This window comes from Panthera leo, chromosome B3 (assembly GCF_018350215.1).
Source record: "Panthera leo isolate Ple1 chromosome B3, P.leo_Ple1_pat1.1, whole genome shotgun sequence".
NCBI lineage: Eukaryota > Metazoa > Chordata > Mammalia > Carnivora > Felidae > Panthera > Panthera leo.
Genome location: NC_056684.1, coordinates 60528596 through 60541352, shown reverse-complemented (window position 1 = coordinate 60541352; position 12757 = coordinate 60528596). Strand labels below are relative to the sequence as shown.

Below are 12757 nucleotides of genomic sequence, written 5' to 3'. Positions count from 1 at the left end.
AAGAACTTTATAATCTCAATACTCAAGTTATGGAAAAGAGTGCACAATAAATACGCTATTTCATCAAGGATAAAATTTAAAGCTTGAAGGGCTATATAACACAGCAGGTTGATTTTCAAGTAGCAAACCTACACTGAATGCTGCTCTACCATTCAGAAAAGTTTAGCATCTCAGCATAAGATGAACAGCCAAAACATCACACAAGTACTTAAGAGAAAGTATTTTGTGATCACGAATATAGTGCCCGGAATAAAGACAGAAGGGTAACTATTCGTAGATTCTGAGTAAAAGGTCGTAAGAACAATTACACTTAAAAACTGTACCAGTCATTAAGATCTAGAGATAGATACAAATCTACTGATATACTTTTTTATGCTGTTACTTTCTGGCCTCTATAACTAAAGTGATGGACTTCTGATAATTTTTTTCCACGTTCCCATCTCATTTCATTTCTTAGAGGTTGATGTGCTTCCTTGCAACCTGAATTCCCTGTTAGGAAACACTTTATTGCGTTGTTATAGAGTAGCAGTCACTATTTAATATTTAAACCAGACATCTACAACATGTATTTTTTGCAAGCATTTAATTAAATACAACAAATAGAATTCTCTTGGCCAGGGGCAAAGGGTTAAGTTTAAAAAAAGAGAGAGAAATGGACACTAAAAAGAAGCACACACCTGGGCAAGCCTTTGCCTAGCTCTTGCTTTTTCTTGGTTACTTGCTGGATGACCTGTTCCCAGTTGACATTTCTCCGGGATGCATTTAGAATCTGCCGAAGGGTTGGCTTGAGCCCAGACTCCTTCTCCGTCTCACCCTTTCTATGACCACTGATATTGCGTATGCGGCGAGCACTATTGAGGTTTGGCTCAGGAAGGTGTACTCCAGTTTTGCTCTTTAAACTGATGTGCCTGGTTAGATCTCTCTGGAGAGAGGCAGGAAAGCCAAGCTTACTGAGGTCAGGCAGAAGAGGGCCTGAGGACGGACCGATATCGTTTTTTTGAAGTTCTGCATCCAAGCTAGCACTCTCGAAACCTTCTGTTGCGTAAGACACATGAGATTTAACAGGGTCATCAACCTGTGCATCTTCTAGAGAAGTTTTCAAGTCTAGCAGTAAGCCAGAGTGTGGACTGGCTGCAGATGTCATTTGTAACTCAGGTTCTTTCTGATGAACTGTTGAATTACATGCGTTAGTGGATAGTTTTCTACATGTTTTCAGGTTTTGCTCATCCCTGTCTTTCTCATCAGTGATGTGAGTGCTGCAGGATAAAATTTCTGTAGGTGCAGAACCCAGGGCTCCAATTTTTGTTCCATGCTTTTCTGTGTCAGATAGCTCCCCATCACTTTCATCTTCTAATGTGCGTACCTGGAACTCTATCTTCAAAGATCCTTTTTCAGACTCTTCTACATTCCTACTTGCTTTTGCATAGTTCCTGGTCCTTTTAGAAGTGCTAAGGAGTGGATTTTGCACTGATTCATGACACTGTAGCACCTCTTTGGCTTTTTGTAATGTATCACTTACATTTTTATCAGGTTCCACCTGAGTGCCAAATGTACTTTTATTCCCTTTTAAAACACGAGGACATGAACTTTGCAATTTGGTTATGTAAGACCCATGACTGTCTGCCACAGTGGGTTTGTTCAAGGGATTTGAGTGTTCTCCAGGAAAAAAGGAATTTGTTTTGGTGTTTTTTGAGGGATTCTTTAAATCTGGGTTCTGGGGAACTGATTTAGTGACTGGAATTGGAAGGAGTGCAGATTTCAATGATGGCATCTTACTTAAGTTAAGCTCTTGTTCGTGTTTCTCTGTGACGGGGCACTCTCTCACCGCCTCATAGGGAGCAGTGCAGTCAGAAGGGGCTTTGTGACTAAGCAATCCAGTATGTGTTTCTTTTTGTGTTTTCAGCGTCGGGGAGTTACTTTTTCCATCATTCTGGGGCTCTGCTGCTCCTGTGGTTGTCAAGCTAAAGCCAAAGAAAGGCTTATCTATCATTTCTGCCTTGTTTCCAGCGCCTTCTTTCATTGCGGATTGTAAATCCAGAGTCTTCTGGGAAGGGTAAGGAGTCCAGCGGCGGAGCTTTTCCCTTGCTACACTGCTGTTCTTCCCACCAGTTTTGGAAGCTATGGTATCTGTTTGTTTAGTAGTTTTGCTTTCTAGCTGCTCAAAATTGAAGTCAAGTAAGCCTTCTGAAGGAAATGTATCGCTTGTAAATCCTTCAGAAGGCCCTCTGTATGTGGCAGCCGCACCAACTTTGTCGCTTTCTTGCCGCTGCCAACTGTATCTATCCTGACTGTATTTGTTAGACTTAGATTTCTTGTTCCACAGCATAGGTAAGTCTTCCATCTGACAGTTAGAGTTTCTGTTTCTGCCTGGCTGAAATTTGTCTCCGGGGCCACTGTAATTCCAACTATTTGTACTACGTACACTGGATTTCCAGTTTCCGTTACTGCTGTTCATATGCCAACTGGAAAAGCCACCTGTTCCTTCAGAATGCCAACTGGAATTCCTTCCTGTACCACTATGATTCCAATCTACCGTTCCACTATTTGCATGCCAACCACCTCCAGAATTACTATGGTTGTGAAACCAAGTCGCGGAGCCTCCTGCAACACCCTTATGCCACCCGGAACATCCTCTTGGTCCACCATTATTCCTCAAAGAATGTGGAAAGTTGTTTTTCCTACTATTATTGAAGCCATCTTTCTCCCACTTCCAGTCTCGCTGAGGAGGTCCGCGATGATGCCATGTTGGCTGACTGTAGCTCTCTCTGTCTTGGTAAGGGATTCGGTCTTCTCGTCTCCATTGGGGTCGCCTGTCTTCAGAGTTTATTTCTTGGCTGCTGTTGGAAGGTTCATCTTGTCTGGAAGAAAAACAGTTCTCCATTAGTGATTTAAAGTAATTATCATGCTTCCTTAAAAGGCATAACCCATCAAACTTTCCTCTACCTATCTCCTCGGCTACTTAGAACATACAGTAGTCTATTTTTATTTCTAGTAGTGGCTGTTTCCCGTCTTTAAATGATATTGCTAAACTTATATTTCACAGTTTATGGATGCAGATATTAAACGATATGCCATTTCTGCTATCACTACAGAAATATTAAAAATCTGACACATTTATACTATCCTCCTTTTCCTGCTCCTGCTTTTCTTAGCATGTTCTGGGACTTTTGTCCCCATCATCCAATTATTATTTTCACATTATGTAGCTTTTTTTTTTTTTTTTTTTTTTTTTTTAATTTTTTTATTTATTTTTGGGACAGAGAGAGACAGAGCATGAACGGGGGAGGGACAGAGAAAGAGGGAGACACAGAATCGGAAACAGGCTCCAGGCTCTGAGCCATCAGCCCAGAGCCCGACGCGGGGCTCGAACTCACGGACCGTGAGATCGTGACCTGGCTGAAGTCGGCCGCTCAACCGACTGCGCCACCCAGGCGCCCCTTATGTAGCTTTTTGAAAATAAGCATAATTGTATCTTGTAGCTTTGGCTAGTTATCATAGTTAATACAACCTAAGTTCCACTGCTCTTAATACTGTGGATTTTTCCAGCCATAGATTCTTTCTGAAAAAACCAGTTTCTTAACCTATTTTAAATGCTAAGATTTCACTTTGCATTATCACTTTCATTAATAAACACTTTTTCCAGCACATATTCAGTGACTGTTAGTTGTGAAAGAAAACTTTTATGTATAGTTCCTGTTCCTGAAAGACTTACAACCTAGCTGAGAAAATAAGGTCACAAACAGGAGTAAAATAGCACATACCAAATAAGCAGTACCCACAATCAGTGCTATAAGGAGCTTCATGAGCTAGAGGTTTTTATAAAGCTACAGCTGTTTGAACTATTCGTGTTAGACAAGGAGCCCACAGAAATGTGAATAGACTTAAGTAAACATCACAGGAATAGGTGTAAAACCACTTCCCTCTATAAACTGCCTGTGGTATGCCTGGCATAGTGCTTAACACATGTGGTAGGTGCTCGAAAAATCAAATAATACTAGCTAAAACTTATCGAGTGCCTACTGTCAGGCATTTTAAGCACTTTATAATCTCATTTAGTTTCCACAGCTCTGAAGCAATTATTCCTCTTATTCCTACTTTTTGGATGAAGAAACAGAGCATTAGAGAGGTAGAGTAACATGCCTAGAGTTAGAAAGCCAGTAAGTGGTACAGGAGAGATTTGTTTGGCAGACTGACTCTAGAGTCTACACTCTTAACTGTTAGCCCTTGATGAACTGAAAATCCCCAAACTAAGTTTCTGCTATTGGGCTCCCTTCTCTTAACTTGACTTAAACTCCGTAATGACTCTAACTGGTTCTAAAAACTTCTAATGTCTCTAAGATTTTGGGCACAAATTGGAATTTCTTCCTTTTTCACAAGATGGAATTCAAAGTTAATTTACTTGAAAGTTCAAACATCCACTTTCATTATGAATTACAACCATTTCTAAACAGGAGACCCTAAGTCACCAAGTAACAAGTGTTATTACATACATGTGCAGGATTTTTTTTTTTTTAACACCATTGGCCAAATTGCTTTTATCTTTTGTTTCTAAGCACTATATACTTTTGACATCCAAGGAGATTGCGGACTTGGCTACACTAATGGGATCCAGAACTGGGCAACAAATCTGTCACAGAATAGAATTCCTAGATCAGTGTGAATTGGCTAGATCACGGGGACAATGGCATGCAGCTAAATCCATAGCCCCAAAAAAAGCAATCTAAATTAAAAATCTCATGAAGGAAAAGAGAAAAAAATGTGAAGAAATAATAGATACTATAAATACATCACCAAAGAAGCATATCAGAATATTCAAAGAATATTAACTACAATGTGAATGTCTAATTTCCTGAGAAGCTCTTTTACCTTCTGACTTAATGTTTAATCATTTACACAGATAAGCTAATAATGGCACAAATGCGTAAGAAAAAAATAAAAGTTAGCCTCCTAGAGGCTTCAACACCCTAAAACAAGAATAAACTACAGCTATACCGAAAGTAGTAACAATGTCATTTGAAGGACTAAGCAGCAAAACGGGTTTAAGAACCAGGTGCTACTGACATTTTAAGACTAAGAAAGGAGACAAGTCTCCTTCAAGGACTTGTTCAAAACACTTGTAGCATATACTACAAGTAGTAAAGACTACTTCCTTTTTATACTAAACCACTAACTGAATACAGACTGCATACCTGGTATAACTAGTACTCAGAAAGAATCTTTAAAATTTTATATTAGAACGTATAACGTTTCTCATTATATTCCAGGACTTGAAAAATCACCCAACCTCTTAAATGGTTCTCTCTCTTACTCATATCTGAAAATTTCTGCTTGAACTCTTTAGGCCACAACTCAGTAATGTAAAAATACAAAAGCCTAATACCCGAATTATAGATGCAGGTATAAAATTATGTAGTACAGCTAGAAAACTTATATTGCTCAAATGATCCTGACATTGTCAAACTTAAGATACAAATGTATTCAGTGAATACTTACTGAAACGCTAAATAATGAAGAATAAATCACATTTGGTAGAAGCACCATGTTAATTCACATGGGGCAAAACATTTTTTTACTGACGGATAGAATAAGAAATGCAATATATATGAAGGAAGCTTATACACTAATACCTTTCCACTAGACATTCTGGGTATCAAATAAAACCATTCACTGGTGTTAAAAAAAAACTGGAATAAAGCCAGTTTTAAACATGGTTATCAACACAGTAAAAATTTCAGATATGTAGCACCTACAGCTAACTTTTATGGAGGGATAATACTGAGTTTGTTTTTTCTGTAAGCAGATAGTACAGTAGTTCAAGAGAGGATTCCACTGACATTTCATGCATACGACAGCAACCTCAAGCTAACCTCTGCAATTAAAATAAGTTTGAAAGTTACTAGATGAAAAGTACGGAAATGGAAAATGTATTCTCTACCACACTGTTTCAGACAGACTTTTTAAAAATCAAAATAATTACTCACCGACTTTGTTCTTTCCTTTGTTTTATTAACTGAACGAGTTCCTTGTCAAAATAATCTTCTTCCTCTTCTTCTCCCTTTCCATCATCTTCTCTCTCCTGGGCATCAACGTTATCTTTGTGCAACTGGCTAGAAATGTGCTTTGCATATGCAGAAAGACCCACTTCTGTGACCCCGCACACTCGGCATTCATGACTACTGTCCCTAGGGAAAGAGGGAGATGAGGGACGTTCAATTCTGCCCACTGGCATGGCACACTCACCAGATCTGGTATGGTTTCCTCTGAAAAACACTGCACGCTTTGGCACAGTGGAAGATTAGTGCTAATCAATTTCAATGCTCCTTTCATCACTTTTAATAAGTTTGTTCATAAGTTATTTTTGAAATGAACTTAAGATTCTTTTCCAGCAATCAAGAGGCAATACACTTCAGAATAATGTAGTTTAGGAGGAGAAATCTTCTTGAATTGCTGTACTTAAAATCTTGCCAGAGGAAACATGGTGAAAGGGGAGGCAGGGCAGGGGGCTCAGAGCAAACAGAAGTTGCTCTAGAGCACACCCATGATGCCAGCTGCACTCAGAAGCCTGGTGACAGCGCTTCCATTTTATCTCAGGCTCAAGAGCTTTCTCCCAGTGAAAGTTTAGGGGTGGAGAAAAGAGCAGGCAGCCTAACCAATCCCAACGTGGTAACTAAATCGGACCCGGCTGGAGCTCTGCCTGGAATGTGCAGATTCCGGACCCCAGAGCAAATGATAGGAGGAGTCTCAGCAAACTTTTTTGGGCTGGATGATACATGTGACCTACATTCTGCTTCAGAAGGGCTTATTTAAAGGGAATGGAAAGCATTTCAGTTGTAGGAAGTTAACAGCTGTGCTAGGCAAATGGTTTTTCTCAAGTTTCAGAAAATGCAAAAGTTTAGAGAGAAGCAAAACCAGTTCTTGTTCAGAAAGAAAATTGAGCAATTTTTTTTTTCCCCTTTTACTTTACACAGTTAATGGTAACTCCCACATTTGGCCAGTTTTAAGAAACCAAAATCTTGAGTCGACATCCAGAGCTGCAGTAGATGAGTGTTTTAACTGGTTTTTTAGCTTCCTGAAATCCCTTGATTGGTTCAGCTGTCTATGCAGTCATTGATGGGAAACATCTGAACACCATGGCCACAAGTGTAAGAAATGGACAGTAAAATCCATTCAATAATCCAGATGGGCCCACCTCTGTATCATTTGTCTTGGGTTTACACAAGTGATCTTTTTGTACTTCCTATGCCAATCTCTATTACTTACTTACTTATTTATTTATTTTATAAGAAGTTTGTTGACGTGTATATCCCATGTGTACATGAGAGGTACCCAGGGAAAATTATTAACTGTCCTAGGTAGGTAACCTAAGCCACCAACTGAAATACCACCTTCAGCTAAAGGCAAAAGAAAGAAAAGCAGGAAGGAGGAACAGTTATGGAGGTAACCACAAAAAGCATGGAAAACAATGGTAAGGGTAGTTATGTAGAATTAAGTTGGTGCTTTCTCCAGTGATTAAATTCTCTACCTTTGCCAAACTTACAAAAAATAAATAAATAAAATTCAGGAGTGCCTGGGTGGCTCAGTCAGGTGAGCATTCAGCTTTGGCTCAGGTCATGATCTCACAGTTTGTGAGTTTGTGAGGCCTGCACTGGGCTCGCTGCTGTCAGCATCCTCTGTCCCTCTCTCTCTCTACCTCTGCCCCTCTCCCTGCTCACAAAAATAGATAAACCTTTAAAAAACCAACACAAAAAGACATGCTGTCTTTGATAAGACAGACACACACCATGCACAACAATGCTCCATCCTCCCCTCAAGTATATCTATAAAGACATGGTGGAATTCACATCAATTAACCAGAAGAGAACCTCAAAACTGAGCACTTCATTTACCAAAAGATGGTTTCTGTTACAGACCACCTGAACATTTATTTAAAAACAAAAACAACAACAACAAGGGGCACCTGGGTGGATCAGTCAGTTAAGCATCCAGCTTCAGCTCAGGTCACCATCTCACGGTTCGTAAGTTTGAGCCCCACATCGGGCTCTGTGCTGACAGCTCAGAGCCTGGAGCCTACTTCAGATTCTGTATCTCCCTCTCTCTCTGACCCTCCCGATCTAGTCCTCACATTCTCTCTCTCAAAAATAAATAAAAACATTCAAGAAAACAAAAGTGGATGTTAACTTGTAACAGAAATCAAGCCTTTTCTCATGGCAACACAGAAAGAAATTAAAAATATGTAAATATAAATCTACCTACCATCAGAAGTCTGAAAACCCCAACTAACCTAGAATATAGAATTTACACTATAATAAAAATTCGAGTCATACTTACAGAGGTCTTGCACCATTATGATGTACCCCTAAAACTAATGTAACATTGTGTGTCAACTATGCTTCGATTTAAAAAAAAAAAAAAGTTTTATAATTTAAATCATGAAGTCAAAAAGAAAATTCGAATCAAGTGAATTTTCTGGTTAGAAAATCTTCTTGGCTCTAAACTCTCTAAAACTATGAAAAATGTTTTAGTCCACTTTTCTCCCTAAAAACTTACAGAATACTAAACCGTATATCGTAGTACCAGGGACATCATTCCAAAAGGGTTTTTTGTTGTTGTTTTTTTAAGTTTTTGAAGTTTTTTTTTGCTTTTTTTTTTTAAGAGAGACAGAGACAGGGTGAGCAGGGGAGGGGCAGAGAGAGAGGAGAGAGAGAATCCCAAGAGAAAGAATCCTCTGTGCACTGCCAGCACAGAGCCAGATGCAGGGCTCGAACCCACAAAACTGTGAGATCGTGACTTAAGCTGAAACCAAGAGTCGGATACTTAACTGACTGGGCCACCCAGGCACCCCCAAAAAGGTATTCTTAAGTAAAATTTCTGATTATACCCTTACTTCTAAAATGGATAGAATTTTTCTCACATCCAAACCACCAAAATCCCTCTCTCTTTACAGATATTACTGGAAGACCATACTGTTTAAAATACTAAGGAATGCAGTATAAACAGTATTTAACTGTTAAAAACAAACATCCATAATCATAAACCCACACACTGCGATCCCCAAAGCACAGGCATATGCTGGATGTGAAACAAACACTCAAACACAGATTTTTTAAACACATGGGATTTCCTTGTAAGAAAGGATAGTAACCATAGTACTAAAGTTATATTTAATTTTTAAAAATTAATAAAGTCGTATTTAATAGAAAAACACCTGAAGAGATCCTGCCCAAAAGGGTACAGGCAATAAGTGCAATACAAATAAAGGTTAACACTAAAAGCAAACTATCCAAAACAAAAGTCCCTAACATTTTTCTTATAGATGAATTCTTGTTTAAAAAAGAGAGACGGGGGGGGGGGGGGAGGGAAGAATCTTTGCAAGAAACATCAAAATGAGAAAAAGGAGAATCCACATTTATCTTGGGAAAGAACAGGGGGTTAGGACAACCACATCTCTTAAAAATGCAAATGAGTCTGTGTCTGGAGGCAGGCATATTATCTGTTCTACATACAATATGCATTCATGCCTCCACATGTGATGTTAGGGAAACCACGTATTTTAAAAAGCTAATGGCAAATTAAATAATATTTTAATGATGCTATTTCCCAATTCTCTATCAAATAACCAGTTAAAATACTTACTATTTTGTATAACTACGTAAGTAATTGTTGGGGAAAAAGTACTGCTTTACTTCTTGACTAATAAAAGCAAAAACGGTCCTCAGGACATTTAAAGAAGGGCCCAAATTAACTTCATCCTGTTACCACACAATTTCCTCTCATGTGTGAAAGGCAAAGCCTTAAGATATTCTACCCATAAGCTTTTCTTTATTAAGCTTGCTCTAACTATACCACAACAGCTGGTTGATAAATAAAGTTGTGCCCTTGTAATAGCATTTATCTGTGGAAACAGGCCACGCATCTGAAAAAGCAGACTGGGGAAAAAATAGGGGAATGCTCCAGATGTCCACAATTGTGAACCAAATAAGAATGTCTCACTTCTCAATCAAGTTTGTATTCAAAACCTAAAAAGTATGCTCTTTACATTTCTTAACCAGATCACAACTAAAAATTAGAGTGATACACATATAAAGAGAAACAGATAGTCTTAACATCAGAAAGCCAGTAATCAAACATGAATTCCACAGAAAATAATCACAAACTGAGGAGAGGAAGGAAAAATAATGACTGGTAACTATTTGTCCCTATGGTACAAATGAGGGATTAACAGTTTGTCTCTACAGTAAATGCTCCAAGTAAGTAAATGATTTTTGAAATTTTGTTTTTTATAGTTTCATCAGCTGTTTTTCCTTGTTATCTGCTTTGTCTTCTCATAATTTATTACAGGCCAGGAAGCCATATAAAACTTGTTAGCACTGTGTCTAAAATATGAATAAATAAGTACTAAAGTATATCCCTCTAAATAAAATGAGTTTGGATGATAAGGGTGACATTTTTATTGTCAGCTTTGAGGCTTCTAAATGCTTTCTCCTTGATTATTTGACTATGCTCCAAATAACTGGAAATACACAAAATCCCCAAAGCACAGTTAAGTTGATGGGCAGGAGTAAAGGAAAAAAGTTACTGAACAATAAATACATGGCATGTAGTTCAGTTACGTTAGTAAGACAAAACCATCTACATGGTTTTATATATCTACATATAAATATAAATCTATGCATAGATACAGAAAGAGATTTGGATAAGATATACACTAAACTGATGACTTTCTTGTAAAAAGGGAGTAGGATTGGGGCAGGGTGGGGAGTAATATATGGGTGAGAGGATTTCTACCTTTTTTACTTTTTACAATTCTGTATTGACTGAACATGAATCTTAAGTAATCAAAAAAAATTTTTTTAATGTTTTAAATACCTGATTAGTGGATGTATGAACAAAACAAGGCATTAGCCTTGGGAAAAAATTGGCTTCTCTCTTAAGGACTAGATTTACTGACCTCATATGTTTTGTTTGATTTATAATATAGTCAGGTAGCAGGTAAACAGCCCAGAGAAAGGTGAATTCCAAAAGGAAGTCTGCTGGAAATGGGATGAGGTAATTAGGATAATCCACATTTAGAGAATCAAAGGTTGACTATATTTCACAGATTTCCAATGATAATGACTAAAAGATTACATATATTCAAGGTATTATGATAAAAATTCTCCACATTAAATCTAAATGAAAGCCTCTTTTATACTGCTGTATAGACCTAACCTTCACACAGTAGGGAACGGAGACCATGGAAAAACTCCACTAATAGGCTAAACGTACGCTGAAAGTTTACTACCATATTAATTTGCCCACACAATCTAAAACGGTACTACTTAAAACACAAGTAACTTCGAATGACTTACACGGGCATCATGATCAAAGCCTGTATCTATTATTCATGCAATAAGACACAAAGTAAAAAAAAAAGATAAAATTAATATTTCTCAGTTTCCCAATCTTTCTCTATTCCATACTGTTTCCAAATCTCAAATTCAAGTAAGTGAAAAACATCAAAAAAGAACCACAGATGGGGGGGCGGGGGGGAGACATGGAATACACACATATGTTATATTTAATTTTTCAAAGGTGCTTATTAGCTTTTCTTTCTTTAAACATCTCAACTTTTAAATCACAAAACAGCATTCTTAAATATTCAAAGTTTGCACTCATTTTATTTACACTAATGAGAGACTTGCTGCCATTTAGCACACTTTGGACTTCTCAGACTATCCCACTAACTCTAAAGGTTTATGGCAGGTAATAATTTGTAACACTGCTGAGACAATTAACATGAAATGTCTTAGTTTCAAGACTGGTGTGTCTGGATGAGAATATTTACTAATGAGGAACCAGCCCATCCCCACCCACCTTTGTTGCAATCTGCTTGTTAGAGCTGCTGTGAATTCTACACATTCTAGATACACAAAGACTTACCCTTTTTGAATGCCAAAAAAAACTACTATATTCGTCAATAATTCTAAAAGACAGTTCTATGTCATAGGACTATATTCACTTATGAAGGATTATTATGAAATAAGCTAACAGGCACCCTCAGCACTCAGCTCCCACGACATTCACAAGTTATGGAATACAGCCGTTCCCATACCTGCCCTTCAGGTTCTCAAGCTCCCTGTGATGCAACATGCTCCGCATGTGTTCGTCCATCTCCTTCAAAATTAAAGAAAGCAGATTAAACTAAGGGGGGGGTTGTTTTGGGAAAAGAAATCCCTCTGTTTTTACTCAATCAACAACTAGGGTTCAAGTTCCTTGCCATGGTTACCCTTCTCAATTCAGTAGTGAAACCAGTTCCTCATAATTCTTCAGCTATGTTTTGGGCATATTTCATTCTTAAATAAAAGAACTGTTAAGAAAAAAAACAATTAAATGGCTTTCCAAAAAGGTTAGAAAGTATACTGTCTTGGGGGGGGGGGGGGCAAAATATTTAAGATAAACTATGTGGTTGAATTCTATCCCAAAATAAAGAATTTAACTACAATTATCTAAAAAAGAAAAAAAAAATCTCTGAAATCACTTAACTTCTCAGCTCTTTGGCTACTTTTCTCCAGACTTTCTTTCCCTACTCAACTGATAGTTTCTCAAGAGCAAATTCCAACTGTTACTCAGGTCTTGGCCAGGGCTTGGCATCTGGTTGTCGACATTTGCTGAATGAACAGATGGATATATCAATTCTAGGTAGAAGTTACAGATACAGAACTTCTCCGTGGTTGATTATGAAGTCTTTAAAAACTGCTTTGAACACAGCAGCTCAATC

General features: G+C 37.9%; 1 protein-coding gene across 8 annotated transcripts in view; it reads right to left on the bottom strand.

Moving 5' to 3' along the window:
• The window catches only part of ZNF106 (zinc finger protein 106), a 62019-nt gene that overhangs the window by 24862 nt on the left and 24400 nt on the right, over positions 1-12757 (bottom strand). For 6 of the 8 annotated variants that reach the window (XR_006203618.1, XM_042942264.1, XM_042942263.1 and 3 more), the window contains exons 3-5: positions 12092-12153; positions 5982-6182; positions 678-2858 (exon numbers count right to left, since the gene is read on the bottom strand). Coding sequence is in view for 7 of the 8 variants with exons in the window: in XM_042942264.1 (XP_042798198.1) it covers positions 678-2858; positions 5982-6182; positions 12092-12153 (2444 nt within the window). In the remaining variant the exon portion in view is untranslated. Of the gene's footprint in view, positions 1-677; positions 2859-5981; positions 6183-10948; positions 11028-12091; positions 12154-12757 lie in introns of those variants that run through there. The other 2 variants (XM_042942265.1, XM_042942270.1) reach the window with 2 other exon arrangements.